General features: G+C 41.5%; 1 protein-coding gene across 5 annotated transcripts in view; it reads left to right on the top strand.

Annotated features, from left to right (window-relative positions):
• TMEM82 (transmembrane protein 82) overlaps positions 1-13,952 on the top strand; it is a 29,226-nt gene extending 15,274 nt beyond the window's left edge. For all 5 annotated transcript variants that reach the window (XM_085899614.1, XM_085899612.1, XM_085899616.1 and 2 more), the window contains exons 4-6: positions 7,887-8,289; positions 10,526-10,701; positions 13,542-13,952. In XM_085899614.1, the coding sequence (XP_085755740.1) occupies positions 7,887-8,289; positions 10,526-10,701; positions 13,542-13,598 (636 nt within the window). In that variant the 3' untranslated portion in view covers positions 13,599-13,952. The remainder of the gene's footprint in view (positions 1-7,886; positions 8,290-10,525; positions 10,702-13,541) is intronic.
• The last annotated feature ends 403 nt before the right edge of the window (positions 13,953-14,355 follow it).

The following is a 14,355-nucleotide window of genomic DNA, read 5'->3' as shown; positions in this document are numbered from 1 at the left end:
GTCATCAAATTTTCATTATGAGAATATGGAGAAGACAAATTAAGAATTTGGTCAAAAGGTCAAAAGGTTAATGTCCAGTTTAGCATACAGAAGAAAAAGAAGAAGTCCGAATTCAAAGCGGGCGGACTTTGCATTTTCAGATGCTTTCTAATTTATTTTGTAATTAGAATATCAAACCAAGGAAGGACCGAGTCAGCTGCTCTTCATCTGGTGTACGTTTAAAACATGGGAATTCCTTCAGGTTCTTTGAAGTTAATTAGCCTAATGAACTCCGGAGATCATGACCCTCATTTCGTGTATCACTCCACATCACAATGCTCCAATAGAATTCCGTAAAAAAACATACACACACACACACACACACACACACACACACACACACACACACACACACACACACACACACACACACACACACACACACACACACACACACACACACACCCTCATCCACTTATAGTGGATATGTATATCGTGGATGTATAACATATCCACTTATAGTGGATATGTTATTTCCCAGTATATGATATAGATTTACTACTACTAATACTACTGCTATTACAAGACATTTTAATGGCCCCATTTATTTCCACCTTTTTATCTGATAAGCTACCTTTGATTGAAAGTAGCAAGGATTTTTAATTTGTTCAGAGTGCCAGCAGTAACTCAAATATTCTTCACAATTAAAAGACACGGTGGTGATCTTTAATGTCCACCAACAACCAGTGATGGCAGACGGGTTCTTCCAATGGGGACGGTACACTCATTGATGCGTCACCCTGCATGTGAAAACACCAGGGTGACAGTTTATTGCTGGATCGAGAATCAAACCCAGGCGAGACAGCTTGGAGGTGATTGCATATCCCTTTTGGGCTCTATATCCCTTCTATATTTATCTATATCCCCTTTTTGTCAGCCCTGTATATCCCCTTCTCTCACCTACACACATTCCTACCTACTACTAACTTCTTACTTGTATCACTTCTCCTCTCCCACAGGCAATTGGCCAACATCTGTATGAGGCTCCAAAATGAATTTCCTGGTAAATTATTTCAGGCAACCTGGAAATTATGTTCATTAGTTCTAGTATGCTGAATCCAAAAGTACAATGTTCCTGCTAATTGGATATTACACATTACTTAGCTATGACGTCATCAGATTTGCATACCACAGCTTGACGTCACTTTCCAATTTTGGGGTGTTTGCCGGTAACTTCTTCAAGAATTTGGAAACACCTCCTTGCTAAGCGACCGACAATTTGGTGCATTTGAAATAATACTCACATTCTAACAACCAACTCACACATGAACGGTTCTTGGGAAAACACAAGGTCACCAAAGTCAAAGTAAATACCCACCAAACAACACGCCACTATCAAGACTGGCATGAGTACAGATGAAAGATTAAAAATGCACTGAAATTCGTTCCTCATCACCCGATTAATCTCCAGAATCATCCGTGTTGTGTCAATGTTCAACTGTTGCTGACTATTGGAACACTCGTCGCATTCGCAAACGTCTGTGCAGGGCAGATCCGCTCGAACGCAAGAACAGGTCACATGCTCTCGCAGTTGTTGTTCGAGCATTGAACTTGTGCATTTGCCAGGACACTCAATGGGGCCGGAGTTTTGGGACCGCCGGTGAATCATCATGTTTTCAATGTCCAGTATCCATCCACAGGGCCCAAGCACCAATATAGGTATCCAGACACTGCCATGATACCACACACCGGTAAGCTGTTCATAAAGTATGTGGTGTTAGGCAATCTTTGTTAAGGGGAGCGCCTCATCAATTTCGTTGTACCTCGACCGAGTGCAGACAAACTCTTCAATGTCATAAAATATATCATCGCACAGACTCCAGTGGTGTGTGCAATTCCTTGTCCTCACAATGTCTCCTCGGTGGAATCATTGTTATCCCGGATGATAGTAGTCAGCACTTTTGGTTCGGATCCCTGAAGACCAATATCCTCCATGTTCAAGAACCACCGAACATGACGCGCGGTGGCATAAACCATTCATGATGAAAATAAGATTTGAAGACCCAGTGAGGTCCCTCAAAGTCCATCACACAAGCCAAATGATTTGGAGTTGGCTTCCTATCTTTGGATGAAAGATCAATTATTATCTGTCTTGGACGAATGGACAGCAGCTTTTGATTATTGTCCTCTGAAGTTTGGACAAGCCCATCCTGGCAGACGTCGTTCGATGTCCCAGTCATCCAAGCAAGAATATTACCACTGGTCTCGGATGACTCCTGGTGGTCAATGAGGGAACTCTCGTGACCGGATGCACACACCATATTACAAGACATTTCAGCTGGTAGACCTTATAAATTGTAGCTGAGGATAACGCACCACCGGTTTCTCTTTGAGGTTTACTGAACAAAAGGTATTTGCCTTATGGGGGAAAATTTATAGGGTTCTCCCAATGAACATCTCCTTATAGAGGATCTCATCCTTCATGATCCTGTTTTCAATTCTTGGCAAAAGCTTCCCCATACTCCTTTCATCGGCCAACTTCTGCTTCATCACAATATTGCTGAAGTCTTTGTAACATGACCGATGGTGTCGCACTTGAATAGCAACCATGTCCTTCCTTCAAACTTGCAGAAGGAGCTTCTCGTCTGGAAGAATCCTCAGCTGCTTTGAGTGCCAGGCCTCTTGCAAATCAAGAATGTACTATAATCAAGCATAATCGGTGCAAGAAACAGCATCTGTGTAAAGACATCATTGCTATTACCAGCAAGTAGCAAGTTGCCTGTGCCTGCATGGCTTTCTAAACTGGGGAGGGATGGAGGGGAAATGTCATGTTTCTGGAGAACATAATTGTCCGTCTTGCGTATGATGCACTGAACAGGGAGCACAAGCTCCTCAATGTGCAAAGGTAGATTAATTAAGTTATTGGGATATGGTTTTCAAACAGTCATCCTCAGTTGGAGAGGGTTTCGAAGCATCATTGAAGTCTCATCAAAGAGTGAGTGTGTGTGATCAGCCTTTGTGCATTCCTCACCCTACAAATGCCGATGTCCATCCCCCAAAAAACCAAAAACAGACATTCATTTATTGTCATAAAGTGTACCGCACTAACTTGTGAACCAGTGATTGCATTCTGACTAAACTTGATACATGTATGTATAATGATGTAAAAACAAACTGATTAGAGTTTTTGCACCAAGAGGTCAGAGGTCACGTGAGGTAAAAATGTGATACTTGGGAACAACTGAAGGGATTTATATCAAACTTGGTACAAGTATGTATAATGATTTAATAATGTGGAGGGAGGAATATCGGTCAACGTCGTGACGTCGAAGAGTGTCGTTCTAGTTGAGACGAAACAAATTAGTAGGTAAACAGAATTGGTCTCGAGGCAGTGCCACTCTCTACCTCTACAATTTGCACATGGTAGTTATTATCACTAATACTCTCAGGTTCCTTAGTATATACCTCGGTTTAAAAGCAAACAAAAAAAACGTAAGTTATCATGGCTGTTTGATGGTTAACTTGCGGAACAATTTTGATGATAACTGAGACCAGGTTTGAGAGTAGATTCCTCATTTGTCTCAGTGAACTAAGTTCCAATTTTCTGCTCTCTACTATCTAAATCCTTAAATGTTTCAACACAGTGTAGAAATATTTTGAAACTACTCGCAGCAAATTGTGCAACAGGATCATTTTCAGCTGGCACGACGTGTAAAAAACATAAAACATAAAAAAAAAAAAATTGCATGGGCACTGCCATGTTGGAATGGGTAGGCGAGAGACCGATCTCGACTTGATAAGCGTTGCTGATTGGCTGTTCATCACTTCTTCCTTCCGAGTGACACCTATTCAGGGAATGCCGTGATGTGGCATTTCAAATTGTTGTTTGGGGTTGTGTTCTCGAATTTATGTGAAAATAAAAAACACGGGAACATTGGCAACTTCTAGTAACCATGTCGTCACATACGTCTGGCATTAATATCAAGACGCCCATAAAAATCTGCAACGGAATGACACTTAACAGATTCTGGCCCATAGCCTACTCTACCTTTCCCTCTCTCTCGTATGTCCTCCCCATCCCTTCTTTTAAATGTTTTTTTTTTTTTTTAATCTCTAACCAGTTCCCTCAATCTTTTCTTTCAATAATATGTAGATATTTTTCCTTTGGAACGACAAAATCTTTTTTCCCCAATTTCTCATGGAAGTGAGTCAGATCCATTTACGTGTAAGAATGGGGTTGCAAAGAATGATACTCAGGCCCTAGTGATGTTCCTGTGATGTGAAATTATTACCCCCATGCTTTTTGAAAAAAAAATGGGAGGATATTGTAATCGATTCCGTCCGTCTGTTCGTCCGTCATGCTATCTACTCCCAAATGGTTGTGCAGATATTCATCAAACGTGGTAGTTATGATCACCACATGGCACAAATGTGCAAGTGGTGTATATTTTTGACCCTGCCCCTTGGGGTATTTTATTTTGTATAAAATAAAGGCATGTATTTTATTTTATTTTTAAGATCGTTAAAAAAAAAAATCTGGAAGTTGAGCGCTTCTGAAGTGGTCTTGTACACCAACCACCCTTAGACACTGTGATAAGATGACATTAAGTCACAATTTAGGAAATAGAGGCTGTATTTATTAGTACATGGCCATTCTGGCGGCCTCTTCTTCATCCCGATACACAGGCCATGCCCTCTAATGCTATATATTGATACATTGCATGGTTCTTGGAAGTATGATTAATGCAATTTGTGTTCTATAGCCTTGAAGTACAGTATATAATTCAATTTAAGTAAAAGTTTAAAGAGGTTTAAAGGCATATAACTAAATAACTTATGGGTTTTACCACCATTTTCCCCAGTGTCTATTACATGACATTAGTTATTCGTGCCTGTTGTTTGTGTCCTTTATGATGTCCTTAAAAACAGCAAGTTTCCTGTTTGGAATGATTTTCAATTTTGTTTCACTGCCAGACAGGCAGGCGGAGTGAAAATATCATCCCACCGCTCTCTGCGCATGTGCGGTCGGGACAAATTCAGAGCCAAAGAATGGTAAAACGAGAAACTTCTTTTCCTGTTCATGTTCCGATTCATGTTCAAAATACAACATTCAATTTAAACAAGTTGCTCCTCGATCAAAAACTGATAAAGCACAGATGGAAGGACATGAACCAATTGCTTAACCCCACTTTTCGCTCCGCGTGTGCGGGGTGAATATAACCTGAAACCATATTAGTCTTCCCTTTGGCTGTCTGTCACTGTGCTGTCTGCTTTCTCCCACTGCCCCCCCTCCAGTTGGCTAATCTAACAGTCACTTCACAAGTCTTCACCAGAGTCAACAATCTTCGATTTGAAAGTTTATCAAAAGCTTTACGATAGTCTAGAATCTCGATAAACTAATTCCATGGCACTTACCTTGTCCACCCAGTCAGAAACTGCCTCATAGAGCTTCAATAAATTCATTAAACATGACCTCCCTTTTGTAAATCTGTGCTAACTACCTTTAATTCATTTGAAATTATTTAAATTGTTCTCTATCGTTCATTAATCAACAGCTCCAATGCCTTCCCCACAACTGAAGTCAAACTAAAACATCTCAAGTTCCCCAATTGTCCTCTGAATATGTTTTTTTTTCACATAAGCTGGCTGCATTTGCTCCTCGCCAATCCCCTGATACCTGTCCTGACTCCAATGATGTGATAAAGACATCATATGATACCACGCTTATCTATTTTGTTAATGTCACACTTATCGGCTCTGCCACCTGCCTCAATGCTCTTGGAGGCATGTTGCCTGTCCCCTGAGCTTTATCTTCCCTTAGTTTTCCGAGCTGTTGCTTCACTTCCTCAATTCCTACTTTAATTTCCTCCAAAGGCCCTTTCTCACTCCCTAGAGAAATACTCTCAGCTATTAGTAATTCTGCTGACTGTTCTTCTCTAAATTTTGAAGCAAGATAACTATTTAATAAATGTGAAATCTCACCTTCATCACAAACCAATCTACCTTGCTGTATTCCTCAATTGGTCCAAGCTTGTCTTCACCTGTCCTTTCTGTCATGTGTACTTAAATTTTGCTGTTATGTTTAATATTTTTGGACATATCCATCTCATGTTATGTTTTGGCTTGCCTCGTTATTATTAAAACTAGCCTCGACTTTCTCCTCTCCTGTACTGAGTCCGACACCAGTTCTTTTTTATGAGTATGCATAACAGATGCCCTCTGCTTATCGTCCTTCTCTCGGTCGAGCAGATATCACCTCCCCCGACCCACTCCACTGTTAACCCCCCCCTCGCTGCCCTCCCCTCGAAAAATATTCCCATTTCACTCCCCTAGACAAGAGCTTTCAGAAGATGAAGTGCAGGAAGTGCATGTGTCTGTTAGCACGGTGTTCTGAGAGCCATAGTCTGCTGTAACCACTTTTTTTTGGTTGCTTTATGCAGCTTTCTTTGGCTGAAAGTGCAGATGTGTTGTTAATTATAAAATCCTCACCACTGCTGGGGGTCATTCATTGGGTGAGAGTGGATTGGTTGTTCCCTCCAATTATGGGTGAGAGACATGAATGGGCCTTGATATCTATACAATGAATGCTATAGGCATTGCACTTGATCCATGTTTGGGAGACTGAGTGGTGCACGTTTCTGTCTGCACTGCCCCTGTTGACTCGCCAATGGTGAGTGAAATCAATCAGGTGGCTGATGGAAGCGTGTAACATTGGGATCCTCATGCACGTGCAACTTGTAAATGTCTGCAGCTGTGGAGGAATCTGCGTAGGAGTTTTAAACAGCAAAGAGCTTACCTTGTGTAGCTTCTCTTGATTGCTTTATGCAGCTTTATTTGTCTGCAAGAGCAGTGGCATATATATATATATATATATATATATATATATATATATATATATATATATATATATATATATATATATATATATATATGTATACATGTACATAGCCTGGTGTTGGCGCAGTGGTTAGGGCAGCGGCTTGGGATCCAAAAGGTCCTGAGTTCAAGCCCCGTTGGACCACTGAATTAATACACCAGGGGGTTGACTCAGCCTGTCATCCTTCCGAGGTCGGCGAAATGAGTACCAGTGTACTGGGCCGGTGTATACCCCGGTGAAAATAGGTGTACCATATCCCTGTGTCGTAAGAGGCGACCAGGGTTGCGTCAGGAAGGGCATCCGGCGTAAAACATGTGCCAAATCACTATGCGGATCATGCGGATGATTCGCTGTGGCGACCCCTAAAGGAGGGAGCAGCTGAAAGAAGAAGAAGATGTATACATGTACATGTATACACACTTTGTGTACAAAGCTGAACCCATAAGCTGATCTCTCATCCTGTTTCCTGTGTGATATGTTCCTGCAAAACATGAAGGGAACTTTGGGAAATACCGGAGTTTGTCCAGGCTTGTATCGGTCTGCGTCGGAGGACAGTCAAAATGATACAGGTGTATTTTACCAGTGGAAGGTTGGCAAAGGTGTGCTAAATCATTATTGCCACACATCATCGGTGACATTATATTGCTTTGACCAATCAAAATAGAGAATAGAGATGAATCAGATGGACTAAAGCCTCAACCAAATCAAATTCAGCAATCGGAGGTATTTCTACAGATTTAAGAAAGACAACAACCTGGTGTGTGTGTGTGTGTGTGTGTGTGTGTGTGTGTGTGTGTGTGTGTGTGTGTGTGTGTGTGTGTGTGTCACATCTCTTCCCTGAGCCTGAGAAACTTGAATTATTTTTAGAAATACAAAGACCTAAGAGGAAGTATGGAAGCCTCTATCTCGATCTCTAGTCTTGATCCAATGTTTCACCTTTCAGGTTTTGGTAGTTCGCCAAAATCAGTTTAAAAGACCGACAGGTAGCGTCGCTGATATCTGAATGACTGTTTGCACTCTGTATCTGCAGAGCGCCTGTGAATGCTTTGTATCCGTCAAGTTTGCAATGGGTTGTGCAATGTTGACAACTCTGAAGTATTTGTATGAAGGAAGCATTCACACAACCCTGAACATGGCTATCAGCAGCCACTTGGCAAGTCTGATGCTGCTGAAGCTAAAACAATGGCACACACATATCGACCTGCTTTATGCCCTCCATTCTGATCAAAAATACTGTGGACTTTGTGCATTGTTTCACAACAATTGGCAAAACGTCCCAAGTTTCATGAATGCCGTGATGAAACGAATTTTGGGATTTGGTACGTATACCAGTGTTATGCTTCTAAACCAAGACTTCACATCAACTCCAAACTCATTGCGCTTCTGGTTGCTTCTTATCATCTGTTATGGGCTTCTGACCATGCAAAAACACGGTAAGTTGTAATAATTGTGCGACAAAGATTCCTTTGACTTGACAATGAAAGCATTGTTGTGGGCAATCAATAAAATGGTTATGTTTTTATCTGTTTTTTTGTAATCTTTATTGATTTAACAATGCTCCTTAATATTTACCTTTCTCTTACTATGTTGCTGCCTAATGTCGCAAGTGGGATGGGAGGAACTAACTAACTAACTAATTACAATATCAGACCATGGACTTGCTTTTCATCTTTTAATTATCCCAATTATTCCCACATATTTCTGGAGATGGTAGAGGAAAGTTTTTGGTGCAAGATTTTTTTCAAATTGGCTGGGCAAGGCTGATGTTTGACTGAAGCTGATTTGGGTATTTGGATTTTGTTTAGGGTAAGCTTCCGGTGGTAACTCTCCCAGTCTTCCTGAAAGACACCTTGGAATATTTCACAAAAAACCAACAGCCCCATCACAGGGTGCTGTAGGTTCGGGGAGCGTGTTGTAATTTGAGTAGCATGATATGATGCAATGACCTCCACCTTTTAAAGGCAATTTGGGATCTTTAATGGCGGTAGTTGGTGCAACTGGCTTAAGGACACTCCAAAGGAGGGTGCAGTACCTTCCCTGCAAAGCACCAGGAAAATAGTTTATAGTTGGCCTGGGAATTGAATGCAGATTCGGAAGTTCATTCGAAATTGCGATACCTCTGAGTCTTCTTCAAAAACCTGATGGTACCTTAGAAAGTATGTTCTGATGAATGCTCCTCCTCTCTCCCCTTCCTTTCCACAAATTACGTCACAGCCGATTCCCTGAGAGACAAAGGAGAAGGCTTTAACGCAGTATTTTCCTCCAAAGTTCATGTACCCAACCCATTCCTCCATGTTTGCACCTCACACTTGAACCAACTGCTTCCTGGAGACTGTGACTTTTTCACCCAGAAAAGGAAAGCGCATTCTGGCCAGCCTTGAATCTGCCTCAATGATGGGCCAAGGTGGCATCAGTTGCTTTGTTTTACAAACATGCTCTGCTGCTCTCACTTATCCTCTATCTGTTGTTTCTCTCTCTCTCTCTCTCTCTCTCTCTCTCTCTCTCTCTCTCTCTCTCTCTCTCTCTCTCTCTCTCTCTCTCTCTCTCTCTCTCTCTCTCTCTCTCTCTGCAAGAGGAAGGCTCAGGGAAGAGCGGGGTTAAATTGACAGTGGTGTAGTATGGCAATAATTGGGCACAACTGGCAAGAGAGACTGAGACAGAACTGAAATCGGCAAGAGGATTGGGTAAGGAATGGTGAATGGGGGAACTAAAGATCAAGGGTGAGGATGGGGCCTGACATGAGGTGGCAGTGCACAGCCTAGATGAAGCCCTGAAAGGGAACATTGGGGGGGGGGAAACAGCCTCTGGAAGGTGGATCCAAAGATGGGAGAATGAGGAACAAAGGAGTTGAGGTATGCAGTCAGCCTAAATTTTGTAAGTTTAACCAGGAGAGGGTTACTGGAAGAACTTGTACATCTTTGAGTTGCTTGGGAGGGTCAGAGGATGAAGAGAGCAGAGGAAGCAATATTGGAGAAGAGCCGATAAAAAAACAGAGACCACAGACCTGCCTGCGATCTAAATGCAACATACATGGGCCTCATTGCAGGACATTCCAATAATGTTGAGAACTTTAGATTTCACAGCATTCAAGGAAGATAGATGTGATGCTTGGAGGGGAGTGAGGGAGGGTATACAAACAATACTGATACACAGCTCCATCAGCTACCAGACCGGTTTCATCGCTGATTGGTGAGTCGCCAATCAAAGCATAGACAGAAGCACACACCAATGAGGCTCCAAATCATTGTACCACGTGCAATGTCGATTTGCAGTCAAATAAATATGAAGGCCCAATCACGTCTCTCACCCATAATTGGAGTGAACAACCTATCGGCTCTCACTTAATCAATTATCTCCAGCTGCGGCTCGGACTTTATAATCAACAACCCCTTGCCCTCCCGGACAAATAATTATAATTGTTCATTATAAAGTGGACAATAAAAGCTCTGCTATCAGGCTTGGTCAGATAGTATGTAATTATTTATAATTTCTTCACAATATAATTGAGAATATTAAGAAAAATCATGTAATATAATAAGTGTGTTTACAGATTTTCAAGTCGTTCCATCCGTTCAAGGTACTTCAGAACATTTCCACAACAAACGTCTTCCCAATTTTTATGCATTTGTGAGTATATCTATTGAAATTAACTGTTTTGTTGCCTTGCAGGGGAAGAGCCAAGCAGGCATTCATCTGGAAGAAATGTTTTCGGAATGAGGATGATTGCTCTCTTTGTCATTACATTGACGGTCGGAAACTGGGAGGACATACTCCATATCCCTTTGGTGTTCTTTGGAGAAATGTGGTACATTTTGTACAGTAATGAATCGGCGACTACTTGTGAGGTTTGTTTGAGAAGTGAATGCCAAACAGATGATGTATGAATTATATAATCACCCACCAAAATTACAGGAAAACAAAGGGATTACAGAATCCACTTCGATTAAACTCACTTTTTTCTCAAGGAAGTGGCTAAGTTGATGAAAGTGCTCATAAAGCGTCACTGAATGAAAAACACAAACTTGGGGAAAACTTTCACCAGCAAATGAAAAATTGTTGGGAGAAAACTACACAAATCAAGGAAATGTAAAACAGTGTGAGGCCTAGCATTTAGGACTAGTGGGGATAGTTCAGATGCAGCACACTTGCCTTTGAGCTGTCTCGTCTATGTTCGATTCCAGAATTACCTACAGACAATCACCATGGTGTCTCAGAGAGTGGGAGGTTCTAAAAAAAAAAAAGTGCCATCAGTCAAATTGGTCATTAATCTGGGCAACCCCTCTGCCAGCATTAGTTTCCAATGGGCATTAAAGATCCTATAGTATTTTTCAGAAAGAGTAGTTTCGGAATTACGAAATCAAATTCCAGTCCGAACTAGCCATGTGAATCTTGCCGGTCACCTTCTATCTGTGGCCACCAAGGCATCCCAGCGCATCAAATAACCAGAAACCTATATTGGGATATTCCACCGCCATCCTTCAATTAGCTTGATGAGTGTGACTGGCTTGGAAATTACATGTGTGTGCATCACGCGCGCACACGCACACACACACACACACACACACCAGTAGGATTGGCTGAGTACATGAAAAGTACAACAGATACCAAATCCAATGTGTACACAAACACGAAGACAACAAACCAGAGAAGATATCCCGAACCCACCGAGCAAAACATTTACAAAGATAGGTGTGAATGGAAGACGTCGCACAAGAAACGGAAACGATAACGAACACAGTCACAACAATTGCAAAATATACAAAAGAAAAATATAAAACAAAATATCAACAGATATACACCAACAACTGGAAAAATGATGAAAGAGCAGGATGGTATTAAAAAAAAAAGATTTAGACAGATGGGACAGAGACAAAGAAGGCTCTTTGCAATGGCGAAGAAGAGGTCGGCTCAACTGGGATGGAGAACGAATTATAATAAATGTCTAAGACCCAGGACACCAGAGCAACGGCTTTAAGAAAATGGTGGGACTGAGTCATTCGGACAGGTGCAGTTACTGCAAGGTAGAAACTGCAAGTATGAGTCGCCTCCTATCGGGATGTAAAAACTCATGCCAGAACAGCTGTACACATAAAGGCACAACAAGATATATTGAGTAATACACTGGAACATCTGCAAACATTTCAACATCCCAGTTTCAGAAAACTCATGGAAATGTGAACCAAAAGCGTTCACTGAAAACAAGAAAATTACACTCACGTAAGACCGAATGATCCCATCAAGCGTAAACATAGAAAAGAAAGTATTGCGACCGGATATAGAACTTGGGTACAAAATGGAAAGGATGGCATTGCTAATCGATGTGTCAGTACCCAGCGATTTTGGTCCAAATAACGCAGAAATCAAGAACATGACCAAATGCCCGAATCTCAAAAAAGAAGTCAAAATATCTTGGAAGCTGAAGAAAAGAGAAATTGTACCGGTGATAATTGGAGCAACGGGAATGATGAACAAGAACCTCACAAAGATCTTAAAACAATTTCTGGGAATATTACTCGAAACGAACTACAGTTGTTAGCTGTCTGGGGCTCGGTGACGATCCTCAAAACGATCCCTCGGACCAAAAATTTGAGAACAAGAAAACTTCCCACCTTGTTCCATGAATTTCGTATAAAAACTATCAGAGTACCCACCCAATGGGCGATCTTGTTCCAAGCATGCAACACGTTCTTCTGATGCACACCTTTTATTTGGGCGGTGTATAGGCAACTGACATCTGTGTGTAAGCAAAAACAAAAAACCCATGAAGTTACATGCATGAAGCAAAAACATTCCTACTGCTTGTAATTAAAAACACCTCACTGCACTGAAACGTGCGGACATGAACACTGCACTGTAAATGTTGGAGACTTGTAATACCCTCCCCGACCTGGAGGTGGCGCTACACGATACACATTTACATAGAAAATTTGCGTCTGTCCCCTCCCCCTCCCCCAAGACCACCGGTAAAGATAAAAAAATATCCTTTTACATTAATTGGGGTCATGCTGATCCTATGGAGCAAGTCTGGATGTAATGGGCCCACAAATGAAGGAGCAGTGCGACAAACAACCCAACAAACACACAAACACTGATCTGTGAATTACAGTAAATTTTTAATGTGCAGCTGATAGCTGCTGGTTGCATTATTGCTGGGAGCGCAGCTGTGCCAGTGATTCAGTTCCCCCTGTTCCCAGTGAAGTAGTGCTCATTTTGACAACCTCAGAAGTGCGACAGGCAGAGGCAACCCACCTGGTGTTGGTTAACAGACAACAGGGGCTCAAACTCAAGACCCTCATATCTTAAGCCAGCCACCTTAACCGTTAAGCCTACACCAGACTTGGTCCATGAATCGTGATCCCTTACCGAAATGGAGGTGGATACTTTGAGACCTAGGAGGACTCCGTTCCACCTTCTGAAGCCCACATATAGAGATAACAAAAACACACACACACAGAAGATTAGTTGAGAGGGGCTCCAACACCCTGCGCACTATCAGGTGCATTCTGTACATTTTTGGGCAATTTGTGTGCATTCCGCAAGAACCCCTCGGGGAGGTGATGTATATTTTTTCGATTGCACGTAATGTAGTGTTACAAAAAGAGGAACACACCTTTTTAAGTACCATGCCGTTCATTAATTCTCATTGTATTCCCCTCCTGGCTGTGTTTCACCGTTTGCGAATCAGAATACATTTGAAGCCAACGATGCTGCACAATCAGAAGATTTACAAAGTCGAAGCTAAAAAAAACATATGCCAAGAATACTCACAAAGACTGCACTGGAAGGACACACACAACTCCAAGGCCGAATGCGTGTACTTTATAATTTCATGTACTTGTCACATTGAAAATGATTGTAAAATAATGCCTGTTTACATGATTTACTTTTTATAAACCTTGAGGCTTCATGTTACATGAATAAATAATAACTCGTGCATTTATTTATGCTTACTTGAGAGAACCAACTTCCTGTCGTAGTCATCCATCACCTTATTAGACTTGAAGTAGATTTACAATGCCGATGGAAGGTCTGCACCTCCTTTCAAAGTTTTCACCTGTTGTTGTATGATAACCTGGAATTAAATTACATTAAATCAGTCTTTTTCCACCTTTATTTACACATCGTAACCCACAACTTCCAAGAGAAAAACAAATTCTACAAATTTCAGAAAATTAATTAAAAACTACAAAACTTGAATACCTTGGTTGGATAAGTGTCCACCCCCCCCCTCCTTATAATAGCAACAGTAAATTAGCTCAGGTGTAACCAATCACCTTCAAAATCACACACCAAGTTAATCTGCCACCGTCTGTGTTAAATTGCAGTGATTCTGATTATTTCGGAATAAAATCAGCTGTTCCTATAGGTTTCCTCTGCTGGTAATGCATTTCACAGCAAAGACTCAACCATGAGCACCAAGGAGCTTTCAAAAGACCTCCATCCGTGATAAAATTGTGGAAAGGCACAGATCAGGGGATGGGAATAAAAATATTTCAAAG

This window comes from Eptatretus burgeri, chromosome 10, assembly GCF_056783735.1.
Source record: "Eptatretus burgeri isolate ZD-2024b chromosome 10, Ebu_testis_v1, whole genome shotgun sequence".
Classification (NCBI taxonomy): Eukaryota; Metazoa; Chordata; class Myxini; order Myxiniformes; family Myxinidae; genus Eptatretus; species Eptatretus burgeri.
The sequence above is the reverse complement of the archived record's forward strand: the minus strand, read 5'-3'. Positions and strand labels throughout refer to the sequence as shown.